The 20,982-nt window shown below is 30.4% G+C and overlaps 1 protein-coding gene across 2 annotated transcripts; it reads left to right on the top strand.

The window, feature by feature from the left end:
- Nucleotides 1-14,144: 14,144 nt before the first annotated feature.
- On the top strand, nucleotides 14,145-19,640 carry LOC113872805 (urease accessory protein D). 2 transcript variants are annotated; one of them, XM_027510632.1, is made up of 9 exons: nucleotides 14,145-14,240; nucleotides 14,596-14,760; nucleotides 14,932-14,997; nucleotides 15,094-15,168; nucleotides 15,654-15,698; nucleotides 16,027-16,260; nucleotides 17,377-17,459; nucleotides 17,542-17,707; nucleotides 19,283-19,640. In XM_027510632.1, the coding sequence occupies exons 2-9, from the start codon at nucleotides 14,635-14,637 to the stop codon at nucleotides 19,394-19,396; spliced, it is 909 nt and encodes a 302-aa protein (XP_027366433.1). In that variant the 5' UTR covers nucleotides 14,145-14,240; nucleotides 14,596-14,634; the 3' UTR covers nucleotides 19,397-19,640. The 2 variants fall into 2 exon arrangements, with proteins under 2 accessions (XP_027366433.1, XP_027366434.1); XM_027510633.1 differs by lacking the exons at nucleotides 14,932-14,997; nucleotides 15,094-15,168 and having other exon boundaries at nucleotides 14,197-14,240.
- Nucleotides 19,641-20,982: the final 1,342 nt, after the last annotated feature.

Below are 20,982 nucleotides of genomic sequence, written 5' to 3'. Positions count from 1 at the left end.
TGGAAGGGGAGAATTGTTGAGTTGTCCCGCTATAATTCCTTTGATCGCTTCAAATTATTATTTGTAGTTTTGGTCAAATTTAGCAAATAAAATGATGTCGTGCATAGTTAGAGATGGAAATAGGCTAAGCTATCCGACAAGGGTCTATGACCTAACTTTTTTAAAGCCTAGCCTGGCCTAGCCTATTTAATTAATAGGCTTAATTTAAAATTTTTAAAAAGCTTAATTCATTAAATAGGTTAGACTTAAGCTTAAGAAAAAACTTATTAGACCTATTAGAATGACCTATTTAAAATTTATAAAATTTATAATAATATATTAAATAATTATATATAAAAATAATTAATAATATATTAAATCAATTAAATTTTAAATCAAATTTTAAAATAATAAAATTTTAAATTAAAAATAATTTTTTTGTTAAAGTTGATGAATGTCTTTACTACATACCCTTTAAAAGAAAGAGCCCTATTGAATGTCTCAATATGACATACCTATTTAGATAGTTTAATAGTTAATTTATACGGAAGCTTAATGACTTAATGAATGTTTCAATACGAAATTGGTCATAAAAAAGGCTAATGGTCAAATTAGACTTTTAAAAAGGCCAATTTAGATTTAATAAAAAGCCTATGATAGATAATAAGTTATGCTTAGACTTCAAAATTATTAAATAAGCCAAGTTTATATATGCAAAGTCTAGCCTATTTTCATCCCTATGCATAATGCTTGTAATTCCTCTTTACATGGATGTTTTATGTGAAGGAAAATGTGCACGAGTACTTATAAATGGAGCAATTTTTATTTCTTTTGATGGGGAATGGAGTAGAACAACAATAAACACAATAAAAAAAAAGTTGTATGTTATATAGAAGGGTAGTGTGATATTTAAGAGTTTTGTAATAATCTTTTATTAATGAAGTTGATTGTTTTCTCTTACTTTTATTTGTGTTATTATTCCATTATCCCAGCACAAAATATTAGAGGTTTCACCTTTGCATATTTAAGTAATGCAATACAATTTAAATTAATTGAATATTGTATCTTTTACGGATCTTATACAAAAAAATTGATGCTTTTTTTATGCTTACAAACAATACAATACTTGAAGTATAATACAATACTTTTATGATATTGTTTGAATTACTTATTATTTTTCACTTTGATAATTACATCAATTTTTTCAATACTAACCACTATTGATGAAAGATTTCTTTAAACTTATATTTAAAAAAAAATTCAATATCATCAATTGGTCTAATCAATGCAAGTTTATAAAAAATTTTAATCGATCAATTGATTCTTCCGGATGACCATTCCATTCTTCAAATACAATTTGAAAAGTAGTTCATACATACATATATATATATATATATATTAATTTCAAAAAAATTTTAGTATTTTTTTATTCTAAGTTACTATGTAAATTAAATGATAAATGAATTCCAATCATATGCATAAATATATATGGGTAAATTCCTCACACTTTACTAATTAAGCCAGAACATTAACTTGAGAATATTAAGACTGTATAGTTTATGGTATTTGCTTATTTGCTAAAAACAATAGTTGGTGTTGAAACTTGAAAGCTTAAGTTGTTTCATATAATTCTTAAGCAAATCTATATGTATGTAGAAAAGCAAAACAACATATTACCTGTCAATTAAAGATATATGTATAGATATAATAAAAGAAAACAAACAAAAACCTTATTCAATTAGCCATAGAAACATTGTCAACTTCTTTAGCTATACCATTTTAATTACCATTACCACATAAATATCATTTGTTTTCTCATCCATCCATCTAAAGTAAGAATGTCTAAAAATTTTCTTGAACAATAAGAATCCAATAACTCTTTAGAAACTAGTTGCAAAGCCAACTATTATGACAGAAGAATCATATTCTTTCTACCTTATCTTTGTTGCCATCCTCAATTGCATTACCTTTTATTTTAGAGACTATATTCAAATCATTACTAGGATACTTTTTGAAGTGGAGATTCATAAAGATACAAGCTACCACTATATATAGATGAGTCATCCAAAGTTAAAAATTGATTATCTTTGGGAATAGGTCCTAAAAGGTTATTGTGTGACAAGTTTAAATGACCGAGTGAATTTAAAGCAGACATGTTATTTGGAATTATGTCTTAAAGTAAGTTATATGATACATTTAAGAATTTTAATGATTTTATATTTCCTATCATCTTAGGGATCTCTCCTTTCAAATAATTTTTTGACAAATTCAAACTATGCAATCCAGTGAGATAAGTTATTCCATTCGGTATAAATCTATTCAAATTATTTTCTGACTAGTCCACGTTCACTACTAACTTCAAGACTTTGAGGTAATCAAGTTTTGTTCATTCAAAATTTCTTTGACATTCTCTTTATACCATTTAGGTTAAGGTTTAGGTCTTTAGGAGATTTTGGAATCGTAGTATTCTAAGGCAAGGGTGCCAATTCTCTATATGCTTGGTTTGATAATTTGTTTAAAGTCATTCACTTGAGATTGCCTATGCACCAAGGTATAAAACCTTCCAGTTTGTTACAAGAAAGGTCCAAAAGATTTAGTTATGTGAGTTGACATATGTGAAGGAATTTTACCAGTAAACATGTTTTTTCAAAATCTAAGAATTTGTAGTGCAAGAAAAGTGTTGTGGTCCATGATGATATACTCTCAGCAAGTTGAATCTCAGCAAGATCTTGCTCCAAATTTCTCAGAGGCACTGGAAGCTCCCTTTGAAGAATGTTATTGTTCAAATGCAACCATAAAAATGAAGAAAGATTTCCAAATGAACTTTGAAACACAACCGATACTTTGTTTGATGGAAATTTATTTCTTCCCATCTTTTATTATCCTTCCAACAATTTGGAATTTCACTAGATAAGTTATTTTTTTGAAAGGTCAAGGTACTCCATTTGGCACAAAAGAGGTTTATATTGAGCCAGTTATGAGGTTCTTTTCAAGTAACAAATTCTCCATTTGGGACATTGTATGACCAATATTTTATGGAAGTGAACCATTGAATTGATTATTAGCAAGGTTCAAATGCCAAATGTTTGAAAAATTCAAGGAACTTGGATTATGCTTCTAGCAATTCAAACATAGTTTGGCACAAAGAGATTGGTATTGAACCATTTATGAGGTTACTTTCGAGAATCAATCTCTATAAATTAGGCATTATATTTTGAAAGTGAACCACTAATTTAGTTATTTAAGAAATTTAAAATATATAATTAAAACATCATTGAAGAACACTCTTTTCTCATAGAAATCATTTTGTCTAACTTATTTGATAAAAGATCCAAGTTTTGTAAATTTATAAGTTGATTGAAACTATGAGTAATAGGGCGAATAAAAGAATTGTTTGAAAGATCAAGATATTGAAGATTTACTAGTTTCCTTAGACTTTGGGGAAGAGTCTCATCCAACTTATTGTTAGATAGATATAGATATCCCAACTTTGATAATTTTCCTAGAACAAAAGTTGTCATTGGAAAAAATTTGAAATAAAATCAAGGTCCTTTAGATTTTCAAGTTGCCCCAACCAAGTTGGCAAGTGATCGCTAAATTTATTATTATTTAGATAATAATTTTTTTTGGTTAAATATAAGCTTTTTAAAATACACATGCTTTTGAGAATTGATAAAAGAGAACATTCCATCAAAGGGAGTCCATTTTGATGAAGATCGATATGGACAAGACTCTTCAACTTAGCAAACCATGATGGAATTGAAGTGAAGGGATTGTTGGACAATGATATATAAAAATAAAATTAATTGGATCTCATTACATGAATTTAAAATGACAATGGTAAAACAATTGTAAAGTCACTTACTTGTTGTAAATATTGTGAATTGTATCATAAACAGACTACTTGAGTTTGTATCCTTTGTGAGTAAAAACTAAGATTTTTTTTTTTGCCTAATCACATTCTCTTAATCTTAGGTTTTCAATGGGGGCAAACCTAGAAAATAAAGGAATGTGTTTTCGTGATAGCAAAAGGGACTTAGTCACACTATTATTAACCCTAGGCATCTCCCATCATATGCCTAAAGGTTATGTCCTACTATATCTCATATAGATCAATATTAAGTGTCCAAAGCCCATAAGTAATTGATTACATTATTGATCACATTATTAGTAGACTTAAGTATCCTTAAATGGATCATAATATTAGTCAATTTTTTATAAAATCAAAAATCATAATTGATTGTAACCCATAATAATTTTATAAATTTTTTTTTTATCATTCTTCCACTTGGGCAAAATCAATTGTGTAGTTTATAACTTTAAAAACTAAAAACAAAAAGACTCTTGGGGTAATAACATGTGGCCACAAACATATAATCCTAAGATACAACACTTAATTAAGACTTCTTTCAACAAAATCATGCAATATCAAATCATGACAATGATTGCATCTCTTATTGACACAATTCTTTCCATAGTTACAAATACCACCAACTTTATCGACCAATCGTCAATGTGCAGTCTAGCCAAAAAATGGTATATCAATGTGATCAAATAGTCATACTATCATTTTCTACATTAGTCCTTAATTTTTCTCAAATGCTTAAAAGTTAAAGAAATTACATAGTTCTTTATGAACCATCATGCCTCACCTTTAACTAGCATTAACCTCCAATATAGTGGTCCCAAGACGTTAAGCTTAATAGTTCACATTTGATAATATATATATATATATCATCTCATTATTCATTCATCAAATGTAAAATGTTATCAATACATCATTTACTAAGATACAAAAACAAAAATCCAATAAACGCAAAATAATATAAAACCAAAAAGGAACTGTACTAACCAAATACTTCAAAGGAATCCACAATGCCCATATTTTCAACATGCCTTTTGAAAATAATGGGCCTGAGTCCCTTGGTCAAGGGGTCAATTAACATGGAATTTGTATCAATGTGTTCTACCATTATAGAACCATCTTTCATAACATCTCCGACAATCAAATGCTTCAACTCCAAGTGCTTAGATCCACTAGAAATCTTGTTATTCTTTGGATATAACACTGCAGCGTTGTTGTCACATAAAATCCTTAGTGCCTAGTAATGGAGTCCATAATACAAAGTTTTGTCACTAGATTCTCAACCAAATAACATAAGCAACAACATCATAGCAAGCAATGAACTTCACTTGCATAATAAAAGAGACAACAAAAGTTTTTTGTCTTACTTCTCCAGGATATCGCACCTCTAGCGATTATAAAGATGTATCCTAAAGTCAATTTATTATCATCGAAGCACCTGTTAAGATCGGAATCTGTGTACCCCACAATCTCAAGGTAGTCTACTCTCCTATATACAATCATATACTCTTTGATCTTCTATAAGTATCTCATTACTTTTTTAGCAATTGTCCAGTGATCATTTTCAAAATTTGACTAATATCTACCATAATACTGACTATAAAAGTGATGTCAGGCCTAGTACATACTTGAGCATACATGAGGCTTCCTAATACATTTGCAAAAGGTCTGTCATTCATTTATGTTCGCTCGATATTATTCTTAGGACATTGATCCTTATTGAACCTCACCTTTAACAATTGGAACATCTTCGGGTTAAAAGAATCTTCACCCATATCATTCATGTGAAAAGATTTAGTCAACATCTATTTTTTTTTATGTAGCATGCCAAAATCATTGCAAGCCAACAATATATCATCCACATAGAGCATAAGGAAGATAAATTTGCTTTCACTGATCTTGAGGTATATACACATTAAATTTATTCTCTTTAAATCTCATAGATGTCACCACTTCATCAAATTTCAATTACCATTATCTAAAGGTCTACTTCTAGCTATAAATGGACCTTTTGTGTTTACAGACCAAGTTCTTATTGTCATCAAGATGAAAATTCTCAGCTTGTTATATGTGTATTTTCTCACTCAATTCAACATTTAGAAAAATAATTTTCACATTTATTTGCTGCAACTCTAAATCAAAGTAAGCAACCAATGCCATAATAATTGTAAAGGAATCCTCGGTCGACATAGGTGAAAAAGTGTCTTTAAAGTCAATCCTTTCCTTTTGTGTGAAACCCTTGGCCACCAATCTTGCTTTAAATCTTTTAACTTTACCATTTGAATCCTTCTTTGTCTTGAAGACCCATTTACAACTAATTGTCTTACAATTCTCAAGTAACTCAACAAGCTCTCATATATCATTTACCGACATGGATTGCATTTTTTCATTCATCGCATACTTCAACATTTCATATTGCAAGCAAGATACAACTTCTTGAGAGTTCTTCGGATCAACGTGTCTAATGTTGTATGCATCCTCATTAAGACTACAAAATCATCACCACTAGCATATCAACTCTCTCTAATTGATATTCTCAAAAGAATCCATGCAATTAGTTGAATAGGCTGTAGAATATCCATTGCAGTAAGAGGATCGCACATATGATCAACTTGAGGGGCAACTACTTGTTCAATCATGTCTTTATTCTCAACTGGAATATTTTAAACTTCAGTTTTATTTGAAACAATTATCAGAATGCCTATAGCAGGAATAGGCAGTGGTAAGACAATAGTCTTAGGTGATAAGACATCAATCTCTTTGAATGATATAACATGATCAACTACATCAAGCTCTAGAAAATTTGGCATTCATGGACTTTTCTATTTTGCTTTCCTTACTAGAATAGAAGAACATGTGTCCTTTAGCTCAATATGGATATTCAATGATAAAACAACGACTCATCTTGGGGGTCTATCTTTTTTTGTAAGAAATTATAAATTTTTACTTCAATTGGACACCTCCAAACTCGAAGAATGGTTTATGTTTGGTTTTATTTCTATCTATAGTTGAAAAGGTGTTTTAGGAACATATTTACTAGGAACTCTATTAAGAATGTAAAAGGCTATTTTTAAGGCTTCACCGCACAAAAATTCTGGCAAGTTACATTCATTCATCATGCTTCTTATTATATTTTTGAGTGTCCTATTATACCTTCGAGCTACACTATTTTGTTCAAGACTTTTAGGCATGGTGTATTGTTGAACTATTCCACAATCTTGAAAGTACAAAACAAATGATCTCATATTTTACCCTATAATGCCATATTTACCAAAATACTCTCCACTACAATCAAATTTTACAATCTTGATCATTTTTTCGAGTAGTTTTTCTACTTCAATCTTGAATATTTTAAAATTTTCAAGCTTTTCAATTTTTTTTTTAAAAATAAATAAAGATTTTTATTTAGGAAAAAATCATAAATGAATATAATGAAATACCTTTTATCATAAATTATAGGAACTAAAGGCCTACCAATGTTGATGTGAATGATTTCTAAAATGTTTGTACTTCTTATTGCACTTTTCGTTTTTGTTTTAGTAAACTTTTCCTTGATACAACTTACCCAAGTTCCCAAATCATCAAAATTTAATGAAGATAATGTATTTGTCTTTGTCAATCCTTTTCTTAGAAATATGACTTAAATATTTGTGCCATAACATTAAAAAAATTTTCTCAACCTTAGATCTTTTAGCAACATAATTCTTAACAACTAAAGATGAAGAAATATTATCAGAAACTAAAGATAATTTATATTAACTATCAACTATAAATCCATAACCAATAATTTAGGAGTTTAACATCAAAATTATTTTCCTATCTCCAAAAGTGAAATTAAAATCAAGTTTATCCAAACAAAAATTAAATTTCTCCTAAAAGAGGTTACATAAAAAGTTTTATTTAAAATCAATTCAAATCCAAAATTTTATTGGAATAGGAGAGAAAAAAGTTAAAAAAAATTTGAAAGAATTTTTTTAAAAATTTTATTAATTAATACAAGTTTTTAAATTTTACATTCTTAAAAGTTAATATTAATTTATATATTAAAAATGTGTTATCTATCCAATTAAAATATTAACTAATTTACTTTTTCAAAATTTTAAAAAATTAATTTATTTAATAAAAATATTTAAATCAACAATTAAATGAATCAATCTTACATTTTTTTACTAAACATATTTGACACGTATCTATCTTCTCTCTCGATATTTTAATTTTAATATGGTATTTTAATTACATAAATACCAGAATACGGGCTTTCCTGCATAATTATAGAACTGTAGTCTTTGAAAAATCACCACCCACAATTTTTACTGTATTTGACATTATGCTGCAATGAATAGTGGGTGCAAGAGGTGCAGGTATTGCAGGCAGCTAGTAAAATTGCGGGTGGTGAATTTTATTGGCTTTTTTCCTTCTTGGAGTTCTATTGTTCTGTCCTGCAACTAAAAAATTGTGGGTGACGATTTTTACCAAGACAGTAATGCATTGAAATGGAGTTAGAAGGGTAACTACACCTATAAATGGAGATTGAACCATGCTGTATGTGCGGATGAGAGAGGGAAATACGAAAAAGAAAAGAAGGAAAGAAGGAGCTTACGAAACAACAATATCAAAGAGGAAAAGAAAAAACATTATAAAAATTAAAAAAAATTTATAGTTACAAAAAAATTAGAAATTTATCAAAATGGTTTAAGATGTGACTATGGAACCGCACAAACATATTTCAGAATTTATTCGTACTCAAAATGTAAGTAAATATTTATTTTTTAATTTATGCAATGTAATATAATAAATTTTTTCTTAATTTTATTTGAGTTATTTATTTTTTAATTAATGTAATTTATTTTAAGTTTGTATAAAAAAAGATAATTATTTTAGTATAAGTAAATAATAAAATTTATAAAATTTTAGTATTGGATAATGTTTATTATATTATTTACTTTTAATAAGAATTATTATCATTGAAAAACATAAAATAAATTCTTCGTACTGAATGTTAATATTAGCCATTATATGGTATTAAAATAATAATAATAATAATAATAATAATAATAATAATAATAATATTGAATGTAAATATAAGTAAAACACAATTTATATTTTTGTAAATAAAATTAATATAATTAGTAAACATAATATTATTGTTAGTATATGACTTTATTTGTTATTATTAATTACTATAATTAAGAAATAAAATAAATTTACCATGTAATATAAAAATAATTATTGTTAATTACTATGTGTGAGTATAATTAAGTAGAAACATATCATGTTTTTATAGTTAGTTTTTTATATTTTAATATATATTTAATTCATAGATTACTGATAAATTACTATTCTTTAATTTCAGGTAATAAGAGTAGTACGACCATGTCACTGATCTATAATGCTACCTAAGCCTGAAATAAATGAGATTTTACGAAATGTTAGTTTTGATCGTATTGTATAATTATATCAAATGCATATAAATCATGGCCTTTATAAATGTACTTGTTGACCGTTGAAGACCAGGAATACATACATTCCATCTTCCTTGTGGAGAATACACAATAACATTAGAAGATGTTGCTATGTTGCTTGGATTGTGATGCAATGGTATAGCAGTTATTGGTTCTACTAATCCAAATACTTTGGCACTGCAGAATATGTGTGAACAATTATTAGGAAGTCGGCCCGAATCAAATGATATTGAAGGTTCTGAAATAAGATTAAAGTGGATCAAACAATACTTTGGTTGACTTCCTGCTAATTCAAACATTAGGATAGCACAACATGCTTGTGGATATGTATTTTCTTTGTTGGGACATGTTTTAATGCCAAACAAGAATAACTCCCTAGTACATGGAAAACTCTTACAATTGTTGGTGAATATCCATAAAATTGGAATGTATAGTTGGGTTCAGCATGCCTTGTTGTTTTGTATAGAGGTTTGGATCGTGGTTCATGACATGATGCCAAAGAAATTTGTAGGTGTATAATATTGTTGTAGGTATGGGCATGACATAGGCTCCCATGGTTGGCTCCAATACCTAGTAAACCAGTAATATTTACACTTATACTCAGATGGAGACGCCTTTGATATCCAACCAAAACTCCATATAGGGATCTTGGAAATGTTAGACTAGCATTAGATCAAATGGCACTATACGAGGTACCTGTTAATATATTTATACATTTCTTAACTTTTTTTTGTACATGTTTGAAATTATTTATGAATAATTATTTTTGAAAATGCAGTTTATGTGGTGACCATATGAGGATGAAGTGATTGATGCCATTGTTCCATATGATCTGAGAGGAGAACGTTCATTGTGGTCAACTGTAAGCCCGATGATATGCTTTGAGGTTATAGAGTGGCATGCAACTGACCGTGTGATGCAGCAATATGGATTTGCTTAGCCTATTCCTCTCCCGTCCTAAAGTGTTGACGGAGTCCACAACAAAGACTTATGTGGATTAAGAGAACCAAAGGACTGCAGGTTGATGCATGATGATTGGATGATGATGTGGGAACAACGATATCATCGTACATTACAGGGAATGACAATTGACCAATATTACCTGTCTAATGAGTATTGGAATTGGTACACATTATATGCAATGAATTGGTTATGGTTGTCCCACTGTCCATTACTTCGCTTATTGCTGCATTAATTGACTCGTGCTAATCAGAAATAAAACCAACACCATCTTGCATCACAACATGTTTCTATAAATTCTCAAGGAAAAATGCCAACCATCCATAGTTTCTCTTTCAACAATAGCAAAGCTAATTGGCAAAACATTCTAATTATCGTCTTGTGCAATAGCTACCAATAAAGCTCCTTTGTATTTTTCATATAAATGTTTCTCATCAACCTGCACAAGTGATTTGTAGTGTCTGATGATCAATCCACATTTTACTAGTATTTTAGTTTGGTTTAATAGTAAATAAGTAGTTAAATAATCAATAAAATTGAAAATATCATAAAAATTGCATTTATATTCAAAGTTGTGTGAATAGCTTAGAATTTTAGATTTTATTTCAATTCTGGAATAAGTCTGCTAAAAAGGTTAATTTTGTGCAGAAGGCTGAGCTGGAGGTTTTGAAGTTGAGATCTAAATGAAAAAAGTGGAAGAATTTGGCTTAAAAAGTGAAGAATCAGTTGATGTATGCTGAAAGTTATCACTCTGGGCACATAAAGTGACAACTCCAGAGGTTCTTACAAAAATTGTAGTTCAAAGTAAATACTTTAAGTGTTTAAAGTTGACACTTTAGAAGGAGCCTGCACGTTACAACTTCAAGCGTTCGAAATGAACACGCACAAGGCAAAATCCTAGAAAAGGCTTGCGCATTAACACTCTAAGCGTTCAAAGTGTTAACGCGCAAATACAATTCAGCAAGAAGGCTGGCAAGTTAACACTCCAAGCATTCAAAGTGTTAACGCGCACAAATAGACTTGGCAAAACCACTTTCAAGTGATCACTTTGGGCGTTTAAAGTTCTCACTTCAGCCTAGGAAGCTTTTAGAAGACCTTCTACGTTAACACTTTTAGTGTTTAAAGTGTCCAAATGGACAAAGGCAGGACAAATATAAAAAGCAGTTACAGTTCAGAATGAGGGATCTTTTGCCATTTTTTCTTTTCCATTTGTTTTCACTTCCTAAGAAAGTTAAAGAGAGAGATTGGGGGCGACTTTCAAACTTCAACTCTTGAGGAATCAGATTGAAGATTGAAATTAAAGATGTTCTTCTGCTCCTCTTCTTCTTCTATTTCTTTCTTCTCTCCATTTGTAATATTGTTTTAAAGTCTTCCCATTAGGGATTTATGGATCCATATTTGAAATTATGATTTAATTGTGGATATGGACCTTGAGGTTTTAATTGATTTGAACATTTGATTCTGTTTTTAATGCAATTGTTGGATTGATCATTCAATTGAATTGAACTTAGAGGAATTTTTATCAACAGAAATTGAGGTAGTTTCTCATATTTGAATCATATGCCAAAGTTAATGATATCTTAAGGATAGCATTCATAATCTTGTAATCCTATAATTTCTGATACTTAATGCAATATTTAATTGAATTACACCTAAAGAATTAGGATTGAGGCAAGAGATTGTCCTTTGATTAAATAAGTGAAATTGATTATCACTCAATTGAAATTCTTAAGAGTCTAGAACATGATTAAGTTGCACTTGAAAATCTGGTGAAATAATTCATAATTGCATTCCACATATCATCTCAACATAAATTTCGTAACTTTGTTTTACAACACTTTTATAACTTTTATATTTGTTATTTCATATCTTTACATGACACAAACTTTCCAAATCAATGGTCAGGCTCAACTAAGTGTTAATTTGTGAAGTGATAATTGATAATTGAGATCCTTGAGGATAATACTTGGGACTCAAACTAAATTCCAAATTTTATAACTTGCTACAACTACACTAGTATACTTGCTAGTTAGATTACTTTAGTGCACACATTGCAAAGAGGTAACATTTAAATGCTCGAATGTAGGGAGCAAAACTCCAAAAAATACGACGTAATATTTGAACATCAAGAACCAACTCATCATTGTGATAAGCTTCAACAACATCCAATTAAACAATTAACCCACAAACAGTGTCACACATCGCTATAGACCATTGCGGCAGGGCTTCATACGAGGCTTCCCACTCACCATACACTTTTTCAATTGCTTTTTGTTTTGCCATGTATGCTTTTCTATATGTTGTCGTATATCCAAATTGAGCTTGAACTTCATTAATCACAAGTTTGATCTTAAAAAAAGGGTCAGACTCTACCATTAGTTTAATACATTTTGCAATTGTGTCTGCATCCAACTTGCTATGATCCTGCGAAATCCTAGCCTTCATACAAGTGTATGGCCCATTGTACTTCATGATTTCCTAAAAATGTTTGTTTTTCCTCAAGCTAACCCGAACAAGTCAATCACAATCTATGTCATAACTAACACATTTACACTAAAATGTATTTGGTTTAGACTTAAACACTTTATAGTCTACTCCTTTTAATATATTGTAATGCTTAATTGTTTGTATAACATTTTCTCTGTCATTAAATTACATTCCAACACACAACTCTCCTACTACCTCAGAATTATCTATCAAACACATAAATAATAAAAACAAAACTAATTCATTAAATTAAACATAAAATGACAAGGGTATAATTAAAATATTTCAAACATTACATACTTAAGTTAGCATATTCTAGAAATTCAGGTGCTTGCATACTTGTAAGATCTAACGCATGCATAAATAACAACACCTCAAACGAATGTTTGCCAATCACTGAACTTGATAAATAGGAGTGTTCATCAACTTCATCATCTTCTAATTCCTCATCATCACCATCCTCATCAAAGTTAGGGTAATCACTTTCGGTGCTGTTTTGTTCCCATTCTATCTCTCTATTAGGAACAATGCTCGCATAGGCTTCATCTTCCTCATCACTACCTTCTGCATGTGTATCAATTGTAATTTGTTTAAAAACAATATACAGTTCAATGGTAGGAGTTAGGGCTCAATGCTCATAATGTATCTGAAACATTTGTTGAATATTTTCATCGGTTGTTATTGCAACTCCTTAGTATTGTATAAAACCTCTGAAAATAGAAATCGGACACTTGTATGTTATACTCTCTACTATTTTTGGAGTCTCCACTTCAATATATTGACAAAGTTAATATTTTAGTGTTTCATATGATATCTTATAAGGACTATGCATACAAATTGGCTTCTCACATGTAAATCTCACACCTTCAATTATGTTTATAATAATTTCACCATTAAAATACATCACTATATTTATACTCATTTCTTTCTTCAACTACAATAGAATGACCAAATTTAACAAAAAAAAAAAAAAAACACAAACAACATAAATGTAATAGAAAGCTTTAGAGAGAGAAGAGAATGAGGGTTACAGTGTAATTTTTGGCAATGATTATATATAGAACAAGATTTTAAAAAATGCCAGTGATAATTTTACTTTATAGTGATTTTTATTACAAAATTTTATATTTTTAAAAACTTGCTTGTGACAATTTTTACTATCATATAAAATTACCTTTTTTTTTTTTTTCAAAAATTGGCAATTTTTCAAATTTTTCATGTTTATGTAAATTTTTTTTTGTCTATATTATGGTAATTAAGTAAAAAATTCCATATAAAAAAATACCCTTCTCTATGTATATAACAGATATTTAAACAACAACTTAGGTGACTTGTAAAAATTGAAGTTTTTTTTTTTTTTTTAAACAGCGAAATTGAATTAAAAAAAAATTGCGTGCGGAATTTACTCACCTGCTTGCTCTACGACTCGGGTGTCTTCTGACCAGCTTGCCACGCATCTGACGCTGCTCTTTCATCCCAACTCTCAGGTTCATCTTTTTCCTCTTCTCCTTTGGATGTTGAATTCTTGTTCTTCTCAATTGCACCCATTTTCCCATTTGTTGCTGTGGTCTCTCTGGCATCCAACATAAAAAGAGAGGAAAATCTCAATCATTTTTCTTTTCATCACTTTGTTTTTTTTTTTTTTCAAAAAGAGACACTTTCTTTGCCCCTTTGCTTTGTTGCATGCCGCTGGACCTGACTTTTTATATTTAACGTTAACTTTGAACTTGAAAAGAAAGAAGAAAGCATAGCATTTTGTTTGTGTTTCTCATTTTTCTTTTCATCCAACCATGTGATAGACAATATATGTTTTTTTTTTTTTTTTTTTTAATTTTAATGCAGCACAGGACATGATCATCTATTGACAGTAGAGTGAGAAGAATGAGTAATGGTGAGGGAGACAAAGAAATGGAAATGTGTTCAGTGATTGTTGAAAAAGTGAGAGGCAGATCATCAGTTATAAACTGCTTATCAAGATATCCCCTCAAGTTCATCATACCAAAAAAGGTTTCAACATTCCTCAATTATTACTGTTGTTAGTATAGTTATTTTTTTTATTATACCCTTGTCATGTTTTGACTTAAGTGCATAGGCTTGTATGCTTGTGTTATGGAGTGATTATTGGCATAAAAATCTTAGCTTGTAATGCCAAAGTGGTTTCTTTCTCTGATTGCTCAGGTGGGTTCTTCCAAAACTGATGCTGTCTGGGTATATGCACTCAATTATGGAGGTGGACTTGTATCTGTAAGTTTGTGTGTAATTTTTTTTTTGTTTTTGTTTTCACTGTTATGTTTCTATTTGCCTATAACTTTGGGCTTGTGCTTGCCTTTTGAGTTGTAGGGAGATCATATTTCATGCAAGTTTTCTGTGGGAGATGCTTGTACCATGGTGTTAGCCACCCAAGGTTCCACTAAGGTTGACTGATCTTTTTCATCTCGTATTGATTGTTTTTCTTTTGTCCTTCAAGTTATTTAATTTGAATTGGGCTAGCTTCTGGCTTAAGTGCTTATGAATATAATTTATTATCTCTTTGATTAGTTGCTTTTGGTTAGAGTGAATTCTGGTCTTTATAACTTGGTTTGTCTTTATGTTGTGTTTGGACGTGAGATTTTAAAATTCTATAAAATATGAAAACAATAATGAGGGATGTTAGAGTCAAGTATGAGAAGAGTTATGAATGATAAATATATAAAAAGTTAAGCATAATAGAGAATTTTGAATTCTCTCTAAAAACAAGTCATTTGAAATTCTTTCTATTTGACTAAAAATTATTTAGTTACAATTCTGTAATATTTTAAAACTACGTTTTCTTACTATCCAAATACATTAATTTTAGGAATTTTAAAATGCCCTATCCAAACACAACCTAGATTATTGATAATTTTGTTGTCTTTGTTTAGGTCTACAAATCTGTGGGATCTAAGTGTTCTAATCAAATTTTGGAGGTAACAGCACTGTATAATTCTTTTTTTTGTTCTTGCATTTATGCTTATCATTATTAACTTGAAGGAATCACAGATATAAGGGATTAGAATTGATTGTGTTTCACTTTATAATACCTGATGGCAATCAACATTTATGGTCATGGCATGAGTATTATAATTATGGTAAGAGTATGAAAAAAAATGATGTTTTTTTATGGCATAGCACACTTCTATTTTTCAAGAGAAATACTTTAATGACCTTTTATTCATTTGTGGTTAAGGTTTGACTATTGTTGGATTTATTAGTTTCAAGTGACAACTGACAACAGCTGAATTCATTGTGTAGTAGGCTAGAGTTGGAAGTGATGCACTTTTAGCCATCATTCCAGATCCAGTGACATGCTTTTCCACTGCAAGATACTATCAGAAACAAGTCTTCAGTGTGTCTTTAGACTCAAATTTGGTAATTGTTGATTGGATTACAAGTGGGCGCCATGAAAGTGGAGAAAAATGGGAATTTGATCTATATAGAAGCACCAATAATATATTCTTAGAAGATGGTCAACCTTTATTCCTGGATACGGTAATGGTTTTACTGCTGTCCTTGTCATGCTTGTTATCAATAATACTTCCAAATTGCTCGGGGTTGATATGTATAGAGAAAGGGTGTCTTGTAATGAGTATATTTTGTTAAAATTATCACGGAATCTTAACTTCCTCTCTTATTCTTTGATATCAAAAGTAATTTTCAAATTTCTTGGGAAATTTGTTGATAGATTTCAACACTAATGAATGAAGCTGGTTAAGTGGCTGGCCCAATCTTTAAATTTGGCTTGTATTGCTGCACCAATCTGTTTCACCTGGGCTTCATTCAGGCTCAATCAATTATCTTTGAGTGTATGTTTGGTAATGCTTTTCTCAGGAGGAATAATTATTTTTCAAAAGCTCTCAGGAAATTGATAAATATAACTGATTACTTCTCTAAAATAAGCTAAACCAAGCTCTTACTAAGGTGCAATTTTAGAATTTCAGGATTAAAATTAACTGACATTGTTTTATGTTTTTCTTAACTGGTAAAGGAATAATTTCTATTTTCTACTGATTGATATTCTTAAATACAGGGAGATGATTAATGCTTTTGGGGTTCCAAATCATGTACTTTAGTAGCCTGTACCATGAGAAACATGTTTGGTATGCCTTACACAATCATTGTCTATGATGTATATTTTCACCATCTTCACATCTCCTTTTTTCCCATTAATGATCCCCTTTGAAATGTTTGCTGGGCAGTGGTCAATTATGGCATCTAACGAATAGTAGATAAGAGTACACTTAACAGTTTTCTATGCACTATATGGGCCAAAATCTTGGGACTTTTATATTTCCATTATGCAAATTATTTGATGTTGTACTCCCATTTTACAACCAAAAGTTATTGGAAAAGGATAAAACTGCTGTTTCATTGGAAACCCATGAAACAAGTAGTGAACAAAAAGGGGGCAAGGGTACTGCATTTGAATTTTGCTGCATATGTTGCTCTTCATCTTTTTCTCCTCCTGTCACCTACAGGGCACAAAACAGCATGCCTTTTCTGGTTGAATTAATAAAGTTTCAAGAGATATTTTTGAAAAGGAAATTCTTTTATTTTAGGATTGATAACCTTTCCTCCAATATTCTACTCTTGGCTTGTTACAAACAGATGTTATTAGAGAAAGGAAAGATTGGATGCATACAAGAAAGCATGCACAACTACCAAGTAATTGCAATGATTGTAATCTTAGGGTGAGTGGTTTTGATTTGTATTAGTTTCAGTGTCAGATTAAATGCTTTTTTTATTATGAATGTGTACTATTTGATTCTTTAGCCCAAAGATGCAGTATATCCAGAATTTAGTGCAAGATCACGTGAAAGAAGTTATGTCTGAGCGATTACAGCATCCTTCTGGTGCTTTGAGTCACCAACGAGACAAGGCTGATCATTTCATTTCAAAGCCAAGCTTCATGGCTTCTTGCAGTGCCTTTGGTCCTAAGGTAAATTTTAAGTTATTTTGATTAACTAGAATATAACAATGTCTAGATACCAGTGTGATGTCATTGTTTAAACAGTGCTTTTACTTGAGTTTGTATGTATTTGACTTCTCCAATGATTCTGGTTTGCTTGAACTCAATTCATTTCCTAGTCATCGATTTAAGATAGAAGTGTTGGTGTGATGCTATTAGTTTAGTTTGTCTTAATTGTGATTGTACCAATAATACTAATACTAGATCTAATTAGGGGCATTTGAAGGTAGTGTCTGTAGTTGTGAAATGCGGAAGAATGATGATTTGTTGAATTACGGATCCTCTTTTTCCAATGGGGGTTTTAGGTGAGGCAGTCCATTTGTTTCTAGTACAGCAAAACTCACTAGTCTGGGGCATATTTAAGTTTGGAATTTGTGTTCCAATTGAGACAAAACGGTTTCCCCACTTAGCTGGCAGAACATATGACCTTGACTGCTGGGGAGGTTTTGGGTAAGATTGTATCAGCATACACGATGAAATGATTATTGTTGGATTACAGGAATTGATATTTGGTCTTCTGTTAAATTTGGTGAAAGGACTGAGCTACCTTGGTAGGATGCTGCAGGGAGATCCTGTCTCAAGGTGTCATTGCATGAAGTCTTCTTCCTGCTCTAAGATCTTGGTTGTATTGTTCTGAGAGATTGACTTTTAATGCATATTGATAATTATAATATTTTATGGGACACCGAATTTCTGTTATGTTTTGCAGGGAATAAAAGATATATGTTCAAAGTTGAAACAGAATAAAACAGTGATTGTTTATCTAAAATATGTTAATTTGGTGAACACATGTTGAAGGGAAGGGATAAGCATAAAAGGAAATTCAAAAGGACACATATATCAAGAATTGACAAGATACCTGATTTTATTGAAATTGTTGAGTGAGAAGAGATTGAGAGACATTGACTGAAATCCGTGTGCATTTGAGACACACTAGAGGACATAACTTAGGTGCAGTACTATAGGTACTGTTTGTGTTGTTCTCCTATCAGAGTTGGAGTTTCATTTCAGTAATGTGTACTGACCTTTAATGTTGTTATGCTGACCTTTAATGTCAACTTTTATTATGCAGATTATTGAGATGAAATTTCAATTCTGATTGGAGAACGAACACCAATAGTACCTATGATATTGCATGCATATAAGTTTTGTATTTAGATAAGGTAAAAGAAATAGAGGAATGCTAGCAACTTGTTCTTTTAAGCGTACTTATGCTTTAAAAGCTTGAACATTAGAAAAATATTTGTAGAATCCAAATTAACATTTGTATTACTTATTTAGTGGTTAACAAAATATTTCAAGTGCTACTGGAAGACACACAAATTTAGCTGGTTGAACATCAGGGTGAAAACATTGCATCATGCTGGAAATTCACTCTTTCAATGCACTTTTCATTATTGGGTGAGAGTGTGTGAATTAATGTGTTGCTAGCATTTTTCAAAATACACATGATTCGTTGAAACAATTGGATGATAATGCCCTGAGTCAGGACTCTGTAATATGATTAGCTTTAAATGTTGCTAGCTGCATCTTCATTTTGTGCAGAGAATTGGCTGCCTTGTTCGAGTGGCTGCTGAGACAACTGAATCAGTTTATAACTTTCTACGACATCAATTGGCTCCCTTGGAACCAATGATTGGGGTGCCACCGTACAGATAAAGTGATGTTTTTCTGAAAGAATTTTTAATTGCGGACTAATATGGTAGTTTTACAGTCTGTTTTGTTCTTGTACGTTATATATATTTCTAGTTATCAGTCTGCCCCTGATTTAAAATTTTGCTGTACTTCCTTTATCAAAAGCCATGTTTTGAACCATTTATTCCTATATTAATCATTGTGTTGTGCATGGAGGATGTGAAGAATCATGCATCACCATTTATGGTGGTCCTGGCTGCTATACGTTTAGGACACACTTGCAGTTTTTTAATTTCACGTAAAGAAGCATCAAAATTCTCTTGCCTGCTGCTATATGAGATGTTCTTGACTTCCTGAGGATTAATGTCCTTTCTGTGGCATTTGATTAAGAATGCTATTATTTTTAGAACAATGTGTAAACGCCAGATACTTTGATACCCTCAAAACTAATAATAGCAGAATCTAAAAAAGCACCTATGGTATTTTATCTATTCTGATGAACTTTCTAATCATGGAACTGAAAAATGAGATCCTTAACCATCCTGTTTTGCTTGGAGTAATCTTGTGGTAGTGCCACAGGTCAAATACAGGATGGAACATATGAATTTTAATATATGTTTGGTGAATTTTACAAAGAAAATAGACCATAAGGCTATCAGAATGGTGCTTATTTATTCACTAAGAAGAGAACCAAAAGAATGGAATACGAAAAATTGTTTCGTTCTATTCTGTTAGTAGAACCAAATTTTTGTTCCACTAAAGAATAACAATTAAAGAGCACGGAGCAGGACATAGTGTTTCATTATTTTCTGTTTGTGTTTCAAATGCTAATTATAACGTAGTTTGCACATTATGTTTATCAAACTCGGTTTGGAAATTATGCGAACAAACATATGGTTGTTTATTTTGCATTACTTCATGTTCATGTAAGTTCAAGTTTGGATTCCACTACAAAGGGTCAAGTTAAAAATTTCAAAATACACCTTATAGTGAGAAGGCAAAATCTCTCAATAATGTTCCTATTTAACAGTATTATCCTTAATGGATAGTTCGATGAAGTGTCGACGAAGCTTAAGCTATCGATTTGGTGTTTTAATTGATTGCATGGGATTCTATGATTGTTGATATTAAAAATTGAATATGAAAAAAATATCATGTATCTTATGATGGAAAAGTTAAATCTTCAATGCTTTTAGTAATTGTATTTTATTTTATAATGTTAAGTATAAGAAGTGCAATTAATTTTATTTTCGCATTTTACATTATCATGAGTATGCATGTCATTTTACAGTGCGGCAAGACATGATAGTTCTTGAGTGGGATCCCACAAGTTTTACAGAATAATTGTGTTTATCCTTAGTAGCCCTACGTCGCAAAGACTTTTAAGAACCTAAATATTGTAGAAAAATTATAATAATATGAATCTATGAATATCATGAGTATGTCTTTGACCAATAAAGTTTTTCTAGTTGGTATGTTCACCGAGGTTTTAGTTCATGTATGGAAAAAGTATTATTGGAAAAGATAAAAACTTACTTTGATGATCTATAGTTGGGAAGGAATTAGTCTTGGGCTATTGACTAGAATACCTTCAGTGCACATAAAAGAAA

This window comes from Abrus precatorius, unplaced genomic scaffold (genome assembly GCF_003935025.1).
Source record: "Abrus precatorius isolate BTA unplaced genomic scaffold, Abrus_2018 Scaffold7, whole genome shotgun sequence".
Taxonomy (NCBI): domain Eukaryota; kingdom Viridiplantae; phylum Streptophyta; class Magnoliopsida; order Fabales; family Fabaceae; genus Abrus; species Abrus precatorius.
Note: the sequence above shows the minus strand (reverse complement) of the source record. Positions and strands in the feature narration are given on the sequence as shown.

Bases quoted from the DNA above. Each gene is read 5' to 3' on its own strand.
- LOC113872805 (XM_027510632.1), top strand. From the start codon at position 14,635: ATGAGTAATGGTGAGGGAGACAAAGAAATGGAAATGTGTTCAGTGATT. The intron at 14,761-14,931 runs GTTTCAACATTC...CTGATTGCTCAG, and splicing joins AGTTCATCATACCAAAAAAG to GTGGGTTCTTCCAAAACTGA. The intron at 14,998-15,093 runs GTAAGTTTGTGT...TTTGAGTTGTAG, and splicing joins ATGGAGGTGGACTTGTATCT to GGAGATCATATTTCATGCAA.